This window comes from Calypte anna, chromosome 2, assembly GCF_003957555.1.
Source record: "Calypte anna isolate BGI_N300 chromosome 2, bCalAnn1_v1.p, whole genome shotgun sequence".
Lineage (NCBI taxonomy): Eukaryota > Metazoa > Chordata > Aves > Apodiformes > Trochilidae > Calypte > Calypte anna.
In genome coordinates this window covers 97,604,937-97,628,333 of record NC_044245.1, presented here as the reverse complement: position 1 = coordinate 97,628,333, position 23,397 = coordinate 97,604,937, and the positions used below count along the sequence as shown (strand labels likewise).

The 23,397-nt window shown below is 43.9% G+C and overlaps 1 protein-coding gene across 1 annotated transcript in view; it reads left to right on the top strand.

Moving 5' to 3' along the window:
• Positions 1-16,663, top strand: part of LDLRAD4 (low density lipoprotein receptor class A domain containing 4) — a 189,103-nt gene extending 172,440 nt beyond the window's left edge. Inside the window, 3 exon segments of the mRNA XM_030445600.1 lie at positions 5,348-5,369; positions 5,372-5,400; positions 6,581-16,663. Coding sequence (XP_030301460.1) covers positions 5,348-5,369; positions 5,372-5,400; positions 6,581-7,126 — 597 coding nt within the window. The 3' untranslated portion in view covers positions 7,127-16,663.
• Positions 16,664-23,397: the final 6,734 nt, after the last annotated feature.

Sequence of the window (23,397 nt, the reverse complement as noted above, 5' to 3'; positions counted from 1 at the left end):
TGATTCTAAGGCCCACCCAGCCTCTTGCTCACTCTCTTCTCAATGGGACGGGGGAGAGAATCTGAAGGGTAAGAAAAGTAAGAAAACTTGTGGGTTGAGCTAAAGACAGATTAATAGGTAAAGCAAAAGCCACACACACAAGCAAAGCAAAACAAAACAAGGAATTCATTCACCACTTCCCATCAAGAGGCAGGTGTTCAGCCAGCCCCAGGCAAGCAGGGCTCCGTGCCTAAGGGTAATGTGGGAAGACAGACACCATCACTCTCAACATCCTTGCTTCTCTTTTCCCTGGCTCTTATTGTTAGGCATGACATCATATGCTGGGGGATATCCCTGTGGATAGTTGGAGTCAGCTGTCCCCACTGTGTCCCCCCCCCCCAGCTTCTGGTGCACCCCCAGCCTGCTCCCTGGTGGGGTGGGGTGAGAAGCAGAAAAGGCCTTGGCTCTGTGTAAGGACTGATCAGAAAGAACCAGAACATCTCTGCATTATCAACTCTCTTTTCAGCACAGATCCAAAACATAACCTCATACTAACTGTTGTGAAGAAAATTAGCTCTATCCTGGTCAAAGCCAGCACAGTGTTGCATTTGCTTCATTACATTTTGAGGAATTTTTCTTTTTCACTGTAGATTCTTACCTGCAAAAGTTCTTCCAGTAAATTTCTTCCCTGCTGTGTCAATGTCCTGATGCTCAGCTGAGGTAATTGGATGACACTGAGTGCTCCAGGAAGCACAGTGTTTAAAAATGGCTTCAAAAAGTCATATTCCTAACCTGTTCAATTCTAGAGTCTGTTTAACCTTTGTAAAATACAAATTAGGTAAGTTATCTTCGGCTTAACCAGTCTCCTCTAAGCTCTGAATATTGAGCTAAATAATCATCACCATAAGATAATTAAGTAATCACCCAGCTGGGTTTATTAAATGGTACTGTTATTTCAAAACCTAATCACAAAAGTAATTTCTGTAAATTATTGTGAAACCTAGGAATGGCTGAGGTCAGCAAAAGACAAATCTGGATCTCTAAGATTATTCTTGCTTGGGTATTATTTGTGGGAGCTGGGATTTATCATCAAGACTTATCCTTTTTCATTTGAAAACTTAATGATGTGAGAACTGAATATAATAATAGGGAATGAATGTCTAAGCTTTCTCTCCCTGATACTTTTAAGTAGTGATGCTCATGGTTGAAGACCCATAGTCTAAGAAGGAGCAAGTTGAGGTGGCTCGGTGTTCAGAACAGTGCAAGAAGCAGGTAAATGATACATTGCCCACTGGGAAAAAAAAAAAAAAAGGTAGATTGCATTGGCTCAGGCTTAGCCTTGATTGTACACACCTGATAACTACTTGTCCAAATCCCCAGGCATTTGGTGGGAGGGGGCATCAAGCAGGGCTGCCAATGCTGGGTTTGCCGTCTGTCTGCGGGGTGCCAGTGGGTGTGGTACTGGGGCTGTGAGCCTGTGCCAGGCCTGGCAGCTGGGTCACTGTCCTGCTGAGCTGTACTGCCTGTGCCTGGTAATATCTCTCTTGTAAGGCAAGTAGTCACTGAGTGAAATGAAGTTGAAAGGGTTTGGGCTTTTTTTTTTTTAATCGTTAAGCAAATCTACCCTGGTGTTTTGAATAATAAAGGGAGAAATTATATTGGGGAATCTAAATACAATGTTGTCAGTTCTTACCTGCTTTTCACTGATCTGAGCACAGGGAAACAGCTGTCGGACAAAGGTCTGTAAGTAGAAGGACAAAGAGAAGGCAAGAAATAACACTTTCCTGCAGTCTGAGTCACCCCCAGATAGTTCACAGCAATCCCAGCACATTATCACTTGCATTGACATTTCAGGGAAAAAAAAGTTACAGGCCTGTTTTCCTTTTGCAACACTGAGGTTTTTCCTTTCTTCTTCTCTCAACCCCTTGCCATCACCCCAAGAAGGGTGGTAGTAGGTGGGCACCAACTCTGAGGTTAGGTTCTATCTACCCAGTGCAGGGGAGGGGGCATTTCCCTGATACAAAGACTTGAGAAAGGCAGATAGTAAGTTTCCAGTGACTGATGCAGCAATTTCAGGAAGGCAGAATGGCTTAGAGGCCAAATTTGGGAAGATGAGGCAGGCACTTGTTGGGCTGAAGTTCTCTTGTTCCAGGCAGATGCCACCTTCAATAGAAGAGATGGGGTTTATCTAATGGAGGCAAGGTGCAGAAAAACCCTGTAGCATTTCAGCAAAGCACTTCAGTGTTGTGAAATTTTTATTAATTTCCTAATGTTTCTGGTAGCACGGGGATGTTAGCAGAAGGGTACATAAGAGTACATGGTTGCAAGCAGACCTGAGCAGAGTCTGCCTTTGCTCTGGGGTAGCAGGTCCCAGACCAGGCCTGAAGGGAGAGTTTCACAGCTCAGTAGTGAACTACTGCACCTGGCTCAGAGGCACCTAATCAAATATGTGCTATGTAAAAGGATAAGGGTTATCTAGTGTCTGATACTAAGCATAAGTGATTTTCCTGTTCTGTCGTGTACCTTAAATATCTATAAACTCCATGAAGCCATTCATAATTAAGCACTGGCATGTTGTACATAATTTCCTTCTGTCTTGCTGTTCTTCCTCTCTGTACTCATCTTCCCATGCTGTCATACTGCTCTTCTCCTAAAGTTTAGGAGGCCCTTCTACACGGTTTTATTTGTCATTGCAGATCACTGTACAATAAGTTTGTGTACTAGAGGGATTCAAGGGTTCCTTTATAGCTGAGTGCAGGAAACCTAGTTTTCTGTCAGCTTCTACCCTTTCTCCTTGCCTCTCTTGCTGTCCGTTTTAAGGCTTGCCTGTGCACTAAGTCAGAGTATAGTGCCTTTTCCTACATTGGCCCAGTTAGTCTGGGCTTATTTCAGTGGTGATGAGAGAATCCTGTACTGTGGCACTGGACCGACTGCGTATGTGTGGTGAGGTTGGTCTGCACGTGGTGTGTGAACATGGTATTTTCCAAGCGTGGGCATGCTGAGCACATGTTGCTGGCCATCTGTTTGGGGAGTTCCTTTGGCTCTTGGGATAGAGATCTTACTGGGGGTTGGCAGCTGCCAAATGATTTATTCAGCCTGCTGCTGTCTCCAGAGGAAACCTTAGGCAAGGGAGTAGCTGCTGGTGGGCTGTAGGACATACTGTTGCAGAGGCCATGTTATTACACATTCTTGCATCCTAAGGATCTTACAGCTTTGGAGTTCACTTGCATCCCAAGCTGTTTACCACCCCAAGCAGTTAGCCCAGAGTGGTGAGAGCTTTGGGATCCTTTGCTCTCATTGTCCTGACCCGACTGTCCCAGCACCCTGGTGACACTCAGTGAGGTCCTGGTACCTGCAGTGCCTCCAGGCAGGGTCTGTTACTGTACTGGGGTTCAGGCATCAGCAGTAGAAGTCAGGGGTGACTCTGCTCTTCCAGCAAGCTGTTCCTCTTGGATATGGCTGCATGCATGCCCAGGCTCCATCTGGCATGCAGGTCCAGCACCATCTCAGCATGGGGAGTTTTTCTCCATATACTGCATCATCTCCTTCAGCTCTTTTTACTCTCCTGGCTTAGGGCCCACAGGCCCCAGGGTAGGAGTTGTCATTTCCACTTCCACAACAGAAACTCTCTTTTTCATAAGGGAGTTGAAGAAGTAACATGAGTGGAGGTGGTAGATTGGATTCCTTTCTGGATTAGGTCATTGGTTTTGCCTTTTTTTTTTTTTTCCTCACTTCTGGAGGCTGAGGTGGTTGCATTAAGCATAAAGCTACACACTGACATATTTTTCAAACCATCACTCAGGAACCTGCTATGGGGTTGTGTATGGCCTGTAGATTACTGGCAGTGAATTGAGCACTTTAGCTTTGGCTAGTATGTTTTAGTTAACAATTGCAACAGGCTTGGAGCCTTCTGGGTTGGCTGCTGATAAAACTGGTTGTCTAATTGTGCAAATACACCCTCAGATATTTCAAAATGAAGGCATCTGGGTGATGGAGGGGTGGAAAGGAAGGCAAGGTGAGTGAACATATGTATATGCATGTATATATGCAGTTAGTTTCTTCCACGGACAAAACCTTACATAGGCACTGAAGTACATAAATCTATGTAAGATGTGTCTGTTGTATCAAGCCTTTGCAGGTGGGCATACATTGCTCTGTAAAGTTACAGAAGTGATTGACCATCTTTGTTATTCAAAGTGTTTCCCTTTAACAGCTGAATCCTGTGTGAAGATTCCTCTTAAAGCAGCTTTCCTCTGTAGTGGACTGTCCTGACAAGATCACTGACTACTTTTGGTTTCCAAGTGGCATGATGTCGGCATCTAGTTAGGTCTCCTTTTATATCTGAAATATGCTTAAAAAATACACTATGCAGAGAAGAACCAGTCCAGTAAGATATGAAAGTAGTAAATGTAGGGTCATGCTTTTGGGGACAGCATGCATTTGCCTTCCTGATCCTGAAATTTCTTGTGTCTCAAATCATAAAACCAAGGAAATGGTCATGACCATATGATGTTTTGATTTTTCTTTCAGTGCCAAGATTGAAGTTCTGTGCTTTATAGCTGCTCTGATATGTCCTTTTCAGCGTTGGTTTTTCCCAATAAAATAAATCCATTGCAGTAGTTACTGCTACTCTAAGCCAGTTAATTGAGAAGAAAAATAATTGACACAGACATGTTGTTTTTCGTCCTTTAATTCTGCCCTGAGTGCTGGTACACTGTCAGAGCAACCTTTCAAGGCATGACAGAGAAAATACTTTGGCCTGAGAAGGTGTTTGGGGAAGCAGCTGAAGAGGAGAACCGGTCACCAAAACCTGAGATGTTTAATTAATGTTTATGGGGAGAATTGGGCAACTGACACTTTTGACCAGAATCTACTTGGGTTTAGCTTGACTGTCACTTCTCTGAGATTACAGGCACCAGGTTTCTTTGCAAACTGTTTTGTCTCTGGTGTATTACCAGGACCCTGGCTGGGAGGTCAGCTCCATCGAACCTGCCAACTGTGCTGGCATGGCCTTGTCCTGGGTTGAGAGGCGAATGGTGCCTGCTCAGTGTGCCAGTGTTGGGCTGTCTCCTCTCCTCTCTGACTCCTGCCATGCTTTCCTACCTGTGAGCTGCTCCCTCTGCCCTCACAGCCTGTGACCCCAGGTGCTGTGGCTGCTGCCCCAGCACTTGTAAAATGCACCAAGCTTGACTTTCCTGGGCACAGAGCTGCTGGTTGCTCTAGTTCTGGAAAGCAAGGGGTGGGACATTACTTGTTTATCACCTTTTCCTAGGCAGGAGCAGCCCTTAGAAGTTGTGGTACTTGAGGTAGGATGGTGATGTTATCTATTAATTTTTTTTCTCTTTTGTTGTGTTTTTCTACATTCTAGGAAGGGTGCTTGTGGCCTTCAGAAGCTCAGTTTCGCGCCAGGGTGCTTCAGAGGTACAATTAGATTTCTTACTATCTTCATGAATAAGCTTTTCTCTTTCCTGTTAATGTATGTTTGGCTTACCTCAAAAACATGCATCAATTTAGTAAGTAAAGCTTTTCCGGTGAAGCCCAAAAGTCAGGTTCATGTGGACATCTGGGCCTGCCTGAACTGCTGTTCCTTAAATGCTTGAAAATTTTTCATTAAAAGTCCAGCTGCAGCTCCCTGTATCACAGGTGAGGGCTGAAGGTGTCTTTCTCATGGGATGGCTCTGTAATTTGACTATCCAGTGAAATCTGCAAGACCAGTTGCTCTTCTCCCTGTGTTTCTCCTGGATTTGCAACACATATCCCGTCACCAGTGTTTCCTGTCTTCCAACCTGACAGATCCCTGAGCTCAGTGATGATTTGTGGGTGTGTTGCTCCAAGTGTCCCAGCTCACCTGTGTCCAACAGGGAATCTGCCTGCTGGTTGATCTTAGATCTGTGAGGGGCCAGGGCTAAAGACTCTGCCTACATCAAAAAATGAGAAGAGCATTTTGATCCATCTAGATCTAAGAAGCTGGTGTGTCTCTGGGATAGACCCAAGTGAGGAGCAATAGCTTCTCACAGAGTGTCTCTTCCCCTTAAAAAAGTCTTGATCTTTTGCAGGGCTTAATATGCTGGGGACATTTTTTTGCACTTGCAGTGCAGAAGCTTTGTAGGTCCTGACTGGATGAATTCTGGATGAGAATTGAGGAGGGAGGAGGACACCTGATACACCCTGGTAGTGAAGGCATAAGATATGCCAGGCCTTTACAAAACATTAACTCTGAGTGGGCTGCAGATGAAATTCAGCATCAGGGCATTTTTGTAGGACGAGTTAACTGTCAGGATGGCAAACGTTTCCTGTGTACAGAGGCAGACTTGCTTTCTCTCAGCTCTGCATATTTTAAAGTCAGAAGGAATTGTGTGAGGTCTTGGTCTCCCTTTGTGAAGCTGTTATTGAGGGTACCCTGTTAGATCCCTTCCCCCAACTCCCACCTCTTCTTTCCACGTGTGCGTGAGCATGCGTGCACGAGATCTGCTGGTTTTAATCTGTTAAGTTGGATGGCAAAGAGAAGCCTTCTCTGTTTAATCCCCTCCTCGTAAATACGGAGCAGCCACAGGGCTTTTGCTCAGGTGTGGAGTCACCTGTCTCTCTCTTCCCATTTCAGATCATGTATGCTCCAAGGTCCAGGGACAGGTTTACCGCCCCATCTTTTATGCAGCGGGACCGTTTCAGTCGCTTCCAGCCCACTTACCCTTACATGCAGCATGAGATTGACCTTCCTCCAACCATCTCCCTCTCCGATGGGGAAGAGCCACCACCCTACCAAGGCCCCTGCACCCTGCAGCTCCGGGACCCAGAACAGCAGATGGAACTCAACCGGGAGTCTGTCAGGGCACCACCCAACCGAACCATTTTTGATAGCGACTTGATAGACATCTCGATGTACAATGGGGGCCCCTGCCCACCAAGCAGCAATTCGGGCATAAGTGCAACCAACTACAGCAGTAATGGAAGGATGGAAGGACCACCCCCGACGTACAGCGAGGTCATGGGGCATTACCCAGGCTCCTCTTTTTTCCATCACCAGCACAGCAACACGCCTCCTTCCTCGCAGAGGGGGAGCAGACTTCATCAGTTTCAGCAGAACAATTCAGAGAGCACAATAGTCCCCAGCAAAGGCCAAGACCGGAAAGGGGGGAACCTGGTGTGAGTCACCACCTGCCCAGGTGTGTGAACTGAAGAGAAGAGATGGGAGCAGAGCGTTGGAGGAGGAACCGACCCCCTGCTCCGGTGCACAATGTTGTTACGTTTCACGTGGTACAACCGAGTAAAACCAAACGTGCAAACCAGTTCTTTGTTTCTGATTCCTTTCAGGGGGATTGCATGCAAAGCAGATTGAAAGACATACAAACTTCCATTCAGTTTGTCTACAAGCAGTGTTTCGGGGGGAGGGGGGGAAATATATTATTTTTTTTTTAATAAACTATTTCAATTATTTAATTCTAAAAGTTAACTTAGCACAGAATTGAGGCTTGTACAGCCTGTTTTATACTCACTGAATGGCAGAAGGAGGAACGTGATTTTGCTAGATAAATGGGGGAAGGATTGGCCAGTTTGCTTTTTTTTTTTTTTTTTTTTTCCCAGTGTGTGGATTTTTTTTAATATGAAACAAAATTCCTGTTTTGTGTGCCAAGGTATAAAGTTGAGAACTTAGATGAATGCAAGGAATTAATTTGTGTTGTGATAAATGTGTTTTAAAAAGTTGCACTATCTTAATGTTTTTAAAAAAATATATATGAGGGAACTGTTTTATGTGAAGTTCTTCTATATGTTGTCTTTTCACCTGTGGAATAATGATAGAGCCCCAGAAGTAATCTGGAGGAGTTTTCCCCCCTCCCCCCGGGTTTGCTAGAAAAAGGGGACAGGACTTAGCCTAACATCTCTAGACTTCTACAAATCAAGAAATACAGGGACACTTAACTTGTCTTTGCAATAATTTGCATTTGAGTAACAGTGCATCGATGAAGTGTCTTGGAGACTTTTGGACGGAAGAAGGCAAATACGAAATCCCAGCATTTTCCATCACTTATGGTTTAGCTATTTTGCAGCACAGACTTACTTGTTTCGTAAACGGCAAAACAGAATTCCAGATGCATTCATTTTTACTGATTCTTTTCATACTGCAGTATCTCCAGTACTTATGGTTTTAGAGATTTTTGTCCTCACTGTAGCCTGAAATGTATTTAGTCACATATCATGACGTTATGCAATAAATCGTTTAAAAATGCAAGGTGGGTTTTTTTCCCCTGCAGTGCTGTTAAAGATACGTGAGACACGGTTGTGCTTTTTTCACCCTTTTTCACCCTTCAGATATTGGGGTTCAGCCCTGGAGATTCACCCTGTTGCAGCCAAGGGGCTGTCGTAGCCATCACCCCCCTGCCCCATGCAAGTTTCCGCAGCAGCGCCCTGAGCGACCCCGATGCTGCGTTCTGTGCCCTCCCTGGCAGCAGCACGGCAGCAGCATCAGTAATTCCCACTGCAAACATTTTTGCTCTGGGCCCTGTTGCAGAAATCCTCTTCCTTCCCTCCCTCCCTCCCTGTGTTGGTACCAGCAGGACCGTGCTTGTGTGTAGAGATGACTCCTGTGTTAGCTGGAGTGTCTGTAAGCCCTCGTTTCGCTGTGCTGGTCTGAGGAGTGGTTGGGAAACGTTCCCCATCCTGTCAGATGGCTCGTGGGGTGTTTCTCCCCTGGCTGTGTCCCTGTGAAAGCACACGCAGGGGCTGGAAGGCAGTCTGCAGATGGTGGTAGTGGCATCACAAGCACATGAAAAAGCACAACTTGCACTTAAAATGCATTTTGGAAACAGACTTAAAGTAAGAACCTTTAGAGTCTTAGCTTGAGCAGTTCCTAATATATATGTGTGTGCGTGTGGGTGGGCGTCCTAGACCTTTTCACTTAAGGATCTTTTGGGGTTTTTTTCTCTTTTCTGAAGCCTTGTGCTTAATTATGGGCAGCAGCCACTGAGTGCCCTGAGTGCACTGTAGAGGAGCGCCGTGCCCTGGCGCCCGATCCCGTGGCTGGAGGTTGGATTTCTGCAGGACTTCTGTACACCAGGGGCTCTGATAACTGAAGTGCATCTTTGATCTATGCAGAGTTTTAATGCCAAAACAGTATGTGTGACTGTGTGTGTGTTTTATGGGCCTCAGTGTAGATTATTTTCTTCATAAAGTAATTTGGCTTTATTCTGGTTTAGAAGATGTTTGTGTAACTCTTAGTCTGAGTTTGCAGCCTCATTTGCCTCTGTAATTTTTTTTTTTTTGTCTGAGTCATGCTGGTAATGCAGAGTAAAGCTGCCTTTTAATTTATGTGGTATTTGAAGGGAGAGATAGAGATTGTATGATGGGATTAACATTGTTTTTTTTCCCCACTCTGACTCACAGGACAGGTGTTTAGGAGATGACTAAGTGGCTGTCAGTCAGCTAGGGTTCTTGTCGTGTCTGGTTCCTGGTAATAAAAGCTGTGAATTTAGATTTTTACAAACAACCTACGAACATAATTCTTTGTTAAAAAAAAATAAAAGAAAAAAAAAGAAAAGAAAAAACCAAACAGAAGACAAAACCAGAAATTGTTTGGTTTGGTCTTCAGTGACTTCTTGTCCTTCAGAAATGAGTTTTTAAGTTGGAGAATGTGTGTGCCTACACAGATACTGTGTTGTTGCCTAAATGAGGATTATTTAGCCAAGAAGCCTTCAGGCAAGAACAGCTGGGCCCTGGGCTTGGGCTGCTTGATAACCAACTTTTCCCCATGCACAGATCTCAGCAAAGGGAGCCTTGAAGTTGCCTTCAAAGTCACCTCTTGGGAAATGCTTTGTTTGCAGGCAGCTCATCGCCAGCTTTTGCCATCTCTGCATGCCAGTGAATTTGTACATTTCCCATTAACGTTGCCCAGTGTGAGCTGTATGTACACTGTTCTCTCACAGTTTTTCTTAACTGAGGAAGTTTTTCTTTGCATGGAAAACGTAGCCTGTTCCAGTTCTGTAGAAAAGATTTGTTTAAAAAGAACTTAGTATTTGCTCACCTAATGGTTGCATTTCCTCTTGCCTCTTCACCCTCTCATCCTGTTCTCCTACCCAGCCTGCAGCCAGCATCCCTCTCAGCTCTGAAAGTGTGGTCACCTGTTGCTTGCTGTAGGTGGCTTGCAGTCTGCTACTTTTGTTTTGGGAGCCTGTCTTCAAGGAGGTATTTTCTGATGAGTATCAGTGATTCCTGATGGAGGTGCCGTCAGTAGTACAATGTTGCAACCGTGCATGTTTTCCTGCTTTTGTTGCAGTGAGAAATGTGCCCTTGCTTACAGAGCAGGATGCTTAAAGAAGGAATATCAGCGTTAGCTAGAACTAGCAATCTATACAGGTTTAGAAACTGATCATATAAATAAGTGTATTAATAGATCATATTAACCTGAATTCTGGTTGCATCTCCTGACCTTTACCCAGTAAGCCGTCTTCTCAAAATTCAGTCTAGTGATGTCCCTGCTTCAGAAATTTTCGAGTTAAAAGATAATTTTTTAAAAAATGTACCTTTAGGAGATAAAGCGTTGTGACCTCTATCCTGCTGCAAAGGTTTCCTCTCCCCTTATGTGGCTTGGCATGGCTCTCTTGTTGGTGCTAAATATGCCCTATCTTTGGTGTTTTGCTGTGATCTTGCAGGGCTGGATAAGGCAAAGGCAGGGGGGTTTAGCAACAGAAAAGAAGTTTCTGTCCCAGATTCCTGACGGAGCACTTGGATCTAATTCTGGATGTGCATTTAGCCTGGTTGTGGCTGGGTTCACCTTCCTGCTGTACAAGCAGGTTCTGCGTGTGTGGCACTGCTTGAAAGATGTGAGGGCATGAAAGCAGAGCACCCAGGCACCAGAACAGCGTTCAGATCCCTTTCCTCTCACGTGTGGCATGTGCAGAATTCACGGTATTTTGCCTAAGAGGTTGTTTTTGTCAGGAAAGACTTTCTTAGTCTACTCCTACTCTTGTCACTGATGAACTTAACCCAGTTTCAGCCTGATGTGACTGTTAGAGTAGGCTTTTTCCTTTTTAAGTTTTAAAACTCGGATGCGTGTCCCATGTGCAAGCTCTTGATGGCTAGTAAGGAAGGCATTTGTGTTTCTGCAGTCATGCAATCTGCAGGAACTATGGGTCAAGCTGTGCTTCATTTGGCTTTTTATTACTGCTTACCCAATTCTCCCACCCATTTTTCCTAGCTGGAAGCTGCTTCTGTTATGCCAAATCTCTGAATTTTTTGTGTTGCAGGAATACATTCTTTCTAATATGCGATTTTATTTTTTTTTCTGTGAATGTGTTTCAGGAAAGGAGATGACATTGTTTCTGAAAGAATGCACTTTCTTTGCAGTAGGGAAGAAAGCCTTGTCCTGCTGGAGAGTCCCATGTGTAGGCTGTCTGGAGCAGCACTGTCTGAAGAATTGGTTTCTAGCCCTGCCAGGTAGTGAGATATTGGGACTTAAAACTGACTCTTTGATCTGTAAGGAATGGTTTGGAGCACACTGATGCCTGACCTTTCTCTGACTCTGAGCCCTGTACACTCATGGTAGCTAAGGTAACCTGACTTCATAGGCAAAGAAAATAGATAAACTTCTCCTGCTTTTTTTTCCTTCCTCCAAGTAGAGACAATAGGCCTGCTGGTACATATGAAGGTATTTAGGATTATTCACAAGTTCTCTTTGGTCATTACCATTCACTCATGTCCATGCACATGTGTGTCTATACCTGCATCCAAACTTCTTCCTGGATCCTTGATTATCTATATATTAGTTACTATTCCATAGTCACCTTCCAGAAGTGCTAAATGGCTGTTGTATTGTGCTCTCAGGAATGATGACAGCTCATTTGTCAAACAGCTGGATGCATGAGGAATATTTACTTTTCAGTCCTGTAGATGTCATGGCTCTGGTTTTATCAGTAGGGAAGTTTCTTGCTGCCTGTGACCTGGTGCGTTAGCACATCCTCCATCCAACAGCTCTGTCCTTTTGGGTGAACTTTGAAAAATCCTCGTGGTTTTGGGGCAACCCTAATGTAGACCTGGTGTTCTGATGTACAGAGAGGAAAGGTAGCTCAGTACTCTGAATCTCAGAAGAATGTTTTTTCAAACCTAGCCGATGCTGAGAACCAAGTGGTTCATTCATGCAGTGGGTTCAGATGAAGGCTGGCTTTTGATTACATCTTTGCTTTTTAGACAAAGGTTGTTGCAGACAGTTTACTTAGACATATCTGATCTTTTCCTGCACTGTGTTGCCAGTTTGCCAACCAGCACAATTTAATTTTTTCTCCTAAATTAGCTCTAAATGTGTTGATTGTTTAAATCCCTGGAAAGAGGAACTCCTGGTGGTTTGAGACCTGTTCAGGGCTTTCAGAGTATGGTCAAGTTCCTTGTGATGAGAACTTGTTGGACATAGAGGTGTCCTGGTGGAGGACTCTTTTCTGTATGTTTTGTCAGGAAATTGAGTTTAAAGTTTGAGAGTTGCCCAGCTGAAAATGTTGATAAGATTTAATAACTTTTTTTTCATACCTAATATATTGTTTGCCGGTCTGTGCTCATTAATCAGAGGTGTAAATTACCTTTTGACCAACCTGTGGTTGCCATTGCTATGCTGGCAAAAGCCCCAGTGGGCACACTTGCACCAGCAAAATATCATTTCCTTAATAAGGCTCTGCTTGGGGAATTGGCAGAAGTTCAGCCTAAGTTCAGCCTCCAAAAACTGCATCAGACCTGCACTGCCTCTTCCCAGCCAACCCAAGTGTAGGTGATGGCTCAGTTTGGATGAAGAGTTTTCCTGCACTAGTCAGTACCCCAGACATGCAGTGGAGGAGTCTGCTGGGGTTCCCTTGAAATCCCAGCTACTTACATTAAATGAATTTCAAGGCCGCCAATGCCATTTTTGTAACCACTTGCTGTATTTCTGCTGCTTTCAGAAAGGAAAGCTGAGCACGGGGTTGTGTTGAGAAGTTTTGCAAAGTCTCACCTGGCTCTTACTTCTGCCTTGCCTCTTCACTTTTCAGACTGAACACAAGCAACCTGGGCATTGCTAGCACCGCTTTCTTGCTGTAAAAGAGATTACCTTTTTGTGTTGGTTAACAATAAGCAAACAAACTCATAACCCAGATGCTCCCCCCCTTCTCTCTCCTGTGATTTACTGCTAGAGATGACTGTCATCTCTTCGCTGCTGCTGCTGCTGCTGTTTTAAATGGTTTGGTGTGTGAGCTTTCTGAAACAACCTATGTGTAGAACCTCACTGGGGACAGAGCTGTCTCCTTTCTCCTTCCTTTCTCTCCTTGGCTTGTGCTCGTCTGTCTGCTGTGGTAGTTTTATTAATGAATTGTATTTGTCCATATTAGATATAATTTGGAGGAGGTTTGCATGTAGGTAGTTTGCAAGCAACTAAGGTGCCTCATGTTCAGGTCTGAGCAGATAGGAATCCCCTTGCACTTGAGAGGGCCTGATCCAAAGCCTGGTGAAGTTAGTAGGAAGGCTCTTGTCCACTTCAGGGGGCTTTGGATCAGGCCTTACACCCCCACCTTTGTTGTGCCTCACTTAAAATGGTGCTTTTTCAGTTGTCTGTCTCTTTTCCTGTTTTGTTTTGTTTTGTTTTTTCTTTGTACGGTGCTGTGTATAACTTGAATATATTATGCACATATCCTACCCAATGGGTAGAACAAACAAACATACAGAAACAAATAGATGTTAATACTGTAAGATAATGTATAGATTATACCAGTTTTAACACACACAAAAAAATGGCATAGACTTTGTGAATGCCAGCTCCTGTGCTTGGTCCTTTTTTTGTAAAAGAATTTGCAAATGAATGCATACAAATGACAAAAAGTCTATGTATTTTATTTTCCTATTAAATATCAATATAATACCATAAGGGAAAAAATTTGAACAAATCCTTTTCGACTGCCCCCTGTATAGCAATTGGTCGTTTGATGCATCTTTGCTGTGAAGATCTGTTTTGTTTGTTGTTTGGTTTTTTTTAAAAATGTGTCACTTTAGGAAAAAGATAAAAACATAAAACATTCAAACCTGCACAGCTTTAACCTTGCAACTAGATGCTTTTTGGTTGCTGGCTCACTATTGCTGAGTTGGACCAGTATTATTTACTACATCTCCAGCAGATACGTTATTTATTATTATCCTTTATTACCTTTTTTGAAACAAACAAACAAACAAACTTAGAAATGGTCTGAAACCTTTGGAATCTCTTTATCCACATCCTAGATTTGAAGTGAAGCTCAGACATGTGGCAAGTGGCCCAAACTGTCCCTGCCAGATCAAAGCTAGGCTAAGGAGAGTTCTGTGACACCAGCCAGCCCTTGCTCTATGCCCACTGCTGGTACTTGATCCTGCGGGTGCACACTGGTGCTGGTGCTGGTTCTGGTGCTGGTGACCTCTGTGGCTGCAGGGGTGCAAACCTTGAAGGCAGACAAGGAAAGCCTTGAGTTGGTAGCGAGCGAAGTGCAGGGTTTGAGCGGGAGCTTTTGAGTCGGCAGCGCTGCTGCTGCTGCTGCTGCGTTGGCCCCTGGCAGCACAGTGGCTTAACCCAGGCTCTTATTTGGGATTATGGAGAAAAACCTGTGCAGAACCAGTGCAGGAACCAGTGTGGAAAGTTGTTCGACACTGGAACTTTTTGCCAGGCTCCCCCAGCAGTGTGATTCTGCCTGGACATCTCCACGCGTTAGGCTGTCCGTCCCCGTGCCCCCCTGTGCTCTCGGCACGGGCTCTTTGGTAAAGAAAATACCTCAGGAAAACTCAACATGAAGTTCTAGTGTAGAGACTTGCAGATGCTGTACTTATTTTTCTAAACTGTTTGTTCTAACTCTCCCAGGATGGTGGGTGATACAGAAGTTTATTGGTCCCAGACAAACTGCTCCTCTCACAGACGGATACCGACTAATCTTTCGTAGATATTCATGTCTATATGTAGCTTTTTTTATATTTGTCAGGCTTTAACCACAGATGTAAGGTAGCAGCATGTTGAGATACATTTGAGATGGCATTTTTGGTTGGTTTTGTTTTCAGATGACTAGCTAAAGGCTATGATAAAACTCAAGGGTCTTTATCTGAGGCCCAGTGAAGTCAATGGTGAGGCCTCCTCTGGTTTGAGGGAACTCCTGGTCTGGTCCATCACACACAAGGATTGTGCCTTGCAGCACAGTCCTCGACTTCTGTCAGCCTGAAATATCAGCTACATGCTTGTCTGTAAACATTTTTTAAAATCCCTCACAGGAGTCCTGTATCTGAATGTTGATCATGGTTGTTCTGGGTTTTGCTTTTATTTCCTGTTTTCAGATGTGTGTAATTTTTTATGGCCAGTTCTGCATCATCAGGCCCAGGTAACTTGTGTCCATCCCACTATATATTGAGCTGTTCCATCGGTCAGCATGTACCATTAGGAAATACACATGTTCCCTGACTCTCATTTCTTAACTCATTTATTGTTTGTCCAGGCATAAGGAATTGTTTTTGGATGTCTGCCTTGCCTGGCCACCTTCACGTTTTGGTTTGCACTGCAGTACCACTTCTGTGCATGAAGGGAGGAAGGAAAACAAACAAAAAAAAAACCCCAGGCCTTGACTAGGAAGCCTGTACAGAGCAAACCTCCTGCTGGAGGAATCCAGGGTAGGATTTATCAGAACAAAACTTGCATATTGAGTGGACCAAACACAAGCACGTCTCCTTTGAGAGGCACTGACTTGCTTTGAAGCTGCAGTGAGTGGGGAGAGCAGCCTGGCTTACCCAGTGTGTCCAGAGCTGTGCTCACATTGCCCACAAAGCACAGCAGGCAGCCAAGAGTTTTAGAAGAAGTCTAAGCAGAAGTTATGAGAGCCTCAGACATTGTAGACCTGGACAGCAAAAATACTACTAATAAAAACAACAAGTACTTCACTTTAATATTCTTTAGCAAAGTTTTTCTACTTACAGTACAAATACTACATAAGTGTTGATAGGGGGTTTTATCTTTGTAAAGCTACAAACTGCCCAGTGCTGCTGTGCTCAGAGCGTTTCACCATGGTATGTACATCAGTCAGGCTGTTACACTTAAAATTAACCATCAAATGCCTGTTTTCAGAGTGTTGACCCTTTCTTTGTTGTTTCTTGCTAGTTATTTTACAGTGTAAAATGCTTTATTGCTGTATGGATCTTTTTGTATTTCCAACTTTGTGGCTTTCAAGATCACGTTTTTGACACATCTTTTATTTTTGTCCGGTTTGTTTCAAGCTATCCTGAAATATGTACAGCACTATCAACAGTATTTAATCTTTCTTTTAAATTTTATTGTTGCTAAAAAACCCACAAAACCTATTAAAAACAGTAAGTCTTTTTACAACTGTATTGGAACTTCTCAATAGCTGTTCATGTGATGCTATGACAAACCTGGCTTGCTTTACTATTTTATTTTTAAATTTTACTTTCCTTTTAAGACAATTAATTTGTTGTTTAATTTTCCACAGTAACTCCCAGTTATATACAAGAAAATATTTCAACTGTTGTGTATCTGACTCTTTTAATTGAGCAAATGGTGATGTCCTAGTTTTTAGACCTAAGGTCTGTTTATTGCAATACTTTTAAAGGAAGATGTTGCTCTAAGTGCTGTTGTTAGTTTTAAATACAGATTTTATGCTTGTTCTTAATATGCTGTGGTTAAACCATGGCACAAAATTATTAAAAATCATGAAATGCATTTGTCTCCTGTTGAATTTATTTTCTCTTTGAAGTGAAAAAAAAACCAAACCAACAATGAGAAAGGTCAAACACTAGAGTGGCCTTATGTAAAACAAAGACTTGTAATTTTCCCATGCTGGTTTGCTGCTAGGCACCAGGTAGCTGATCATTAAGGATTGTGTCCATCCTCTGATTCCTTAAAAGATGTGAGAGGGCCCCGGGAAACAGATGTCTGATGAGGATTTTATATCAGTGTTCTGACCCTCACCCTTTGGTGATGAATACTGGGATGATCTGAGGTGTTCCTGCCCTACCTATGCCATGGGATGGTCTGGAGAAGGAGGAGGCTGTTACAGCACCTGCCTGTCACACACTGGAGTTAAGCCCAAGCACTTCAACTCAGTGGCTCTTGATCCCAGTTCTTCGAAGGTAACAACCCCCTCAATCCCATTTAAAGCACTGGGCGCTGGTGACTGCCTCTGGCACAGCAGTGCTGCCTGGGCAGCAGGGGGATGAGCAGTGGCCTCACATCATTGCGTTGCAAAAATTGGTTAAAAAAGAGGAAGATTCAAGATGTGGCTTGTGGGAGGAGGAAGCACAGCCTGGCTTAAGAAACCTGAGGCATGCTTGGGCCAGCACTTAGAACAAGAGCAGTTGTGGTCCAGTATTGGGGTGGAAGAGAGGGATGCTGCAGTTAGTGAGAAACTAGACAAAAGGGTCCCATGAAAGACACTTGTCTTTGGTAATACTCATCTTTGCAAGGTAGATCAAACTATCTGTGGTTGGTACCTGTCACTTTGCTGTAATAAAGCTTAACAAAACTAGGAAAGATTTGTTTTTTTCTTAAACGCAGTTAATTCTGTAATTTCTTAGCAGTTAATTTCCATTTAAGTATAAAGTGGTGCTTTATTTAGCATGACTATTAATAAAACCGTTCTCCTGTACTTCATTTTGTACCTGTCCCTGTGCTTGCTGGAGCTTGATCCCTCCAGAGTGGAGATGCGATGCTTAGAGGGAGGTTTTTATTTCATTTCATTCCAGCCGGGGGCTTTCTCAGAGATCTTTTCAAGAAGGAGAGGGTCTGTTGTGGAACCACAGCAGTCCCAGCCCAGTTCTGGTCCTCTGGTTAGAAAGCAGCCTTTACATCAGCCTCAGACAGCAACCAGGGGTTGTTCCCTTTGCTGCTGTCCTTTTCAAATGGCTTGGCCCTTTAAGTTTTGCAATACTTATTTTTGGATCAAATGCAGCCATTTTCTTTTCCTATAACCACCCTGAGTTAGCTGTTCCCCATCTACAGCATTTTAATTCTTTAGTACTTAGAAAACCACTAGTTCTTTAGTCCTTAGAAGTGCTCCAAATCTCCAAGCTGCCGCTCCTCCTCTGCTGCCTGAACCCTGAACTCCCTGGAAGCCGCATTTTCTTTTGATCTTTTACTTAATCTGGTTTTAATTGTATTTATATTTGTTTTGTAATATGCCATTCTGTTTGATTGTGTTTTAATATCTCTGCCAATGGTTGCAACTCAGAACTCAGCTACAAATGGGATGTCTCATCTCAGTAGGGTTACTTTTTCCTGTTAAAAGATTAATACAGTGGCTGCTGCAGTCCTGTGAAACCTCTGGGTCTGGCTTCCAGGCTCCCAGCAGTATTGCGTCTCATTACAAACACCCTGTTTTTAACAACCCAAGCCCTTTTTTTCCTAAGACCACTCTGTAATGAGACTTTACTTAGACAGAAATTAATTAGGCTTCTCTCATTATCACTGTTTTGATCAGTTGTGCTTTAAAGGAGCTCTAATTAAAATGCACATTTTAAAAACCTTACTGCTGAATCCTGTCCTAAGAGCTCACTTCTACTGTGGTGCTGCCCTGCTTTTGTGCAGTCTGCATTGCACAGAAGATAAAAACTTGCATGATTTTTGTTATTGTTTCTTGTTTTCTACGTTATTTTTTCCAGACTGACTGCCAGAGGATTGCTGCTGAGAAGAGGTATTAGAGCTGAGATACGGAATTCTCTTTCGCATGTGGAGAAACGGATGAGCTGAATTTCTCAGTATCCTGTATTGTCAGTAACATTACTTGTCCTCAGAATGTTTCAAAACCCAAGGGAAAAACTCTGTGCTGTACTTGCTGCTATCAAACTGCCTGTTACTGCTTACGTTTGGTGCTCCAAGCTGCCCTGAGTACATTACTTAAATTGGCAGGACTGCATCATCTCTCACTGATGTCCATCATGTGCTATGCCAAAGGCAGCTCTGCTGGGATCCTGCTGGATGTTCTAACTACATCCGGAGGGGTAGCATGTTGGAGGCTTGTTCTCCTGAATGAAAAGGGACTAATATGTAAACCGTAAAATGCTTACTGTAATATATTTTATACCCTTTAATATTTTCAGGATGAAGAAAGATGTTAAGAAGGACACGGTCGGTCACAGCGCAGTCTGTGCTGGGAGGAACCTTCCTGCTGCCACCCTTCTGTGTCCCTCCACTTGGGAGTTGCAGGTCCAGTCCCTGCTCACTTCTCACACTCAGGTTCTACTGTCTCATACAGGGATTTCAGCAAACGGCCAGGATGCAGCCATCCCTCTTCCAGAGAAAGAGGGCATCTTTTTCATGGAGGCCAAAATGCCATCCTTGAGCCCCAGAAACTCCTTTAGATGCCAACATCAGATCACTTCAGATTAATTTAACATTTGCAGACATTACAGTGATTGACAGTCAAGTGGAAAATTCCGGTTTAATCCCACTCCGTGCCACAGACATGGGCTCAGACAGCTTGACCTACATTTAACCCTGGGCAGCAAGAATCTCTTAGGAGAAAAAAAAAATAAATAAAAAAATCCTTTTTTATCAGGAAGCAGTGAGAATGTTCCAGCTTATTTCATGTCCCTGTGTCTATGCATCCAGCCAAAACTGTGTTACAATGCTGTGAATATTTCATAAGCTGAGGCAAGATTGCCCTAGTTGGCTTTACTTGGTGAAGAAGCCATATAAGTTGAATATAAAAACAGGATTGTGCTTGCATAGTCATTCAGCAGGGTTTATGGCAACAGCAAATCCTATAGGAGGTGGCTCTTCCCAGACAATGGGGTTAGGATTGTTAATTGCTATAAAATTTGCTTACAGCTGCAAACTTTATAGCTCTCGGGGAAAAAGCTGATGATCTGGTGACTTTCACTGATGTTTTGTCAGGAAAAGCCCAACAGGTAAGGCTTGACTGACTGACTGCAAAGTCAGTCTGGTTCCTCTGGCCCCTTCCTTCTGCAGATCAAAAGCACCGAGAATTACTTTGCCCGTATTTGTTTTGGGTGGGTGCTGGTGCAGTGTGAGGTGTCACAGCTTCTCAGTGAGAGGTGCTCTGGCGCATGTTAAAAGCCCTATGGCTGAGTGATAACCCCATTAGCTACCCAACATGCAAGCCCTCTCACCTGAAGAAAATGTGCTGTATATTCTGCTCATATTAGACCTGCAGATAAGAAAATATGCATGCTCACTCTGACCATAAGCTAGGGGAGAGAGAGAGCCATTTCACTGTAAAATTACCCTCTGTCAGGAAAATGGTATCGGGTACACAAAGATCAGCATCTCACAGTAACACAGAAGAAGTAAAATACCTGGCTGTGGTAAAACTGTTCTCAGGTGAATTGTGCAGCTGTAATTTAAGTGATGCTTGCACACTGGCAATTATGGGTTTTTTAAAGCAGACTGTATGCAGTGTGCAGAGATGTATATATTGTTCAGATAGATGACTGCTGCACAACAACCCAGCAATATAAAATATACTGATAGTGACATTAGGCAGAACTTGGGGGTTCTCCTTATACAAAGTCATGGTGTGTTGTCTTTATATTCATGGCTTTTCCAAGCTAATCTAGGATAAACATTAAACTCAGGTAAGTGGTGAACTGAAGCATCAGCCATCAGTCAGCCAAGGCTGCAAATTTTCTATTCCCTGACTAAAATTCTTTCTTCTGCATTAAAGCAGCCACATCTAGGAAGTCACTGAAGGCTGTGTGCAGACACCTGCTTTGGTGGGACAGAAGCTCTGAATCAGCTCTCATTTGCTCTTGGTGGCAGCTGGTGGCACTCAGCACCACTCACCACACATCCTATTCAGCATGAAGAGCAAGTACAGCATCACTTCCCATCTCCCATCTTCTCTTTTACTCTTCAGGATCCACATCCTTATGAGCTCTCCAGCAACTCTTTTGGCATTTATGAGCAAACCCATATGAAGGAATTAAAAAAAAAAAAAAAGAGCATGTGGTAGAATTGTAGAATTGCAGCTTGTGTATTTAGTACAGGCTGTTTAGATTAGGAGTAGGATGGCAACTGCAATTCTAATGAAGTCAAGGCAGCATCTCAAGTGAAAATTACTTCAGCTTCATGACTCTATTCTGATGGCAAAAGAGCATGGCCTGCTTTATTCAGCACAAGCTTAAAAGGAGGAGGACACAGACTATCTGATTCTGCAACAAGCCAGACTGCCAATAGAGTTGCCTCCAAAACTTCAGGATGATTGAGAAACATGAGAATGTTACTACATACTTTGTTAGTAAACTAACATAGTTTACTTATGTTAGTACACCGTGGCACATGTAATCAGGTCCCAGCTATGCTGAACCTGGATTTATTCCACTGGTGACCCAACATGATCACACCAGTGGCTGGCAGCAGCTGAGCCCTTCTATGGGCTGGTCCATTGCCACACAGGGCTGCTGAGGCCCAGAGGCTGCAAATGAGATCTTGCCAGCAGCACCCAGAGCTGTCTGCCTCAGCTCATCCATGTTCTGCTTTCCCAGACACAGGGGATTGCCTGAGCCTCTGTTTTCCCGTGCAGGACTGCTCTTTAAGGTACTGAATGAGGTTTAGAGAAATGATGCTTCATCTTCAGAGGTGAGCAGTGTTGAGACAGTCAGTACCCCTGTGGCTGTGTCTGTGAGGAGCAAATTCCCTCTGAGCACCCACAGAGCTGCACCAAGTTACAGGGAAGTCTCCATCTGGCACCTGGGCAGCTGTCAGTTTTACCAGGTCTGCATAGAAGAAGTACAAGATTTGCTGACTTCTGTTTGCTTGGTTTTGTTTTTTAAACAGCACCTTTTAAAAAATAAAACATAAAGAAAAACTTTTTAAAAGCACTAAGGGTTTCCTCTCACTGCAGTTTCAGCTCTTCTTGGCTACTTGGTCACACTGAGAAACAGCTAAAAATCTCTAATTACATCCATTCATGAAACTCTTCCCCTGCTGCATCAGGCCTGGCTTTTTTTTTCTTTTTTTTCTATTCCTAAACAAGTCTGTATATCCTCCACTGTGGTCCCTTCTCTGGGATTGTCCAATCAATTCATCAACCTCAGGCCCAAACTTAACGTTGCATATTGCCCTGAGGGCTTATGGAATCAGGATGTGTTCCTCTTAAGATCTTCTTCATGAAAATAGCCAGATAATTGCCAGGGGATAATTATGATTCTCTAATTATTATTGTTGCTGATGGTAAGTAATGAACAAGGACAAATGCAGCACAATGCTCTAAGCTGACACCCTGAAGGCAACACAATCAGAAAAAATGTGTTTTTTTGACTTTGGCTCCAGCCCTTCTTGTGGGAAAAGTGTGGCTTCAACCCCTATCTAGGCTGCACCTTCAGCTCTGGCAGAAACTTGACTGCAAGTGGCTCTGGCCCTTGTTCATGCCATTATTTTTAGTGGCCCTGGCTTTGAACTTTTCTTCAGATGCAGCCATTGCTTTTATGCCTACTTTGACCTCTGTTTGATCCTCGACTTCTGCTCCGCCCCATCTCAGTCTGTGACTCTGGCTTCTGCCTGGTATTACCCAATATTGGGCAAAGACTTTTCCTTGGCCCCATCTTGCTCTGAAATTTGGCTCTGGTCTCATCTTTGGCCACAACTTTGGTTTTGGCCATTGCTCAGGTGGCTACTTTGGCCCTGGCCAGACTTAGGCTCTGGACTCTCCTCAGGAGGCTTCTGTGATTTGGCTTTGGCTCTGGGCCCATCTTGGGTTGTGACTTCATCTCCAGCCACATCTTACTCCACAACTCTGGCTCCAGTCATTACTCAGGCCACAGATTTGGGTTCATCCCTGTTTTGGGCCAATGTGACTCCAGCCTGATACCTGATTGCAGTTTTAGTTCTGCCCCTCTGTTGGGCTATGACAACCTCTGGCTTGATGTTGGTCCCTGCTCAGGGTGCACTTCAGTTCTGGTTCCACTTGAGGCAGCTACTTTGCCACTGGCTTGCTACCAGATCACATCTTTGGCTCCCTGCTAGGGAGACTATTGTGACTGGCAGATGTTTTGGCTGCTATTTCAGCTCCAGGCCTTTATGAAGCTATGGCTCTGGCCATCTCACTGCCCACATCTTTCTCTCTAGTTTGAGACCAGTTCAGCTGTGGCCTTTGCTTGGATCATGACTTTTGTTCCACCCCATTTCAGGCTGCAGCTTTGGCTCTAGCCTGTTACCAGGCTGCAGCTTTGGCCCTCTCTCCTTCTTGGACAGTGATTTCATCCCTCTTCCATGTTTGGACCAGCAGCGACTGCCTTGGAAGCCACATTTTCAGCTACTGTCCAATATCAGGCCATGACTCTGCCTCTGGCCCAGTACTGGATCAGGGCTTCAGCTCTGGTCCCAGCTCCTGCCCCTGTTTGGGAAATGACTTCAGGTCCTGTCCTATTCTAGACTGTGCTACCAATTCAATTCCAGACTTCTGTCAGGCTATGATTTCAACTCCAAATCCATCATGA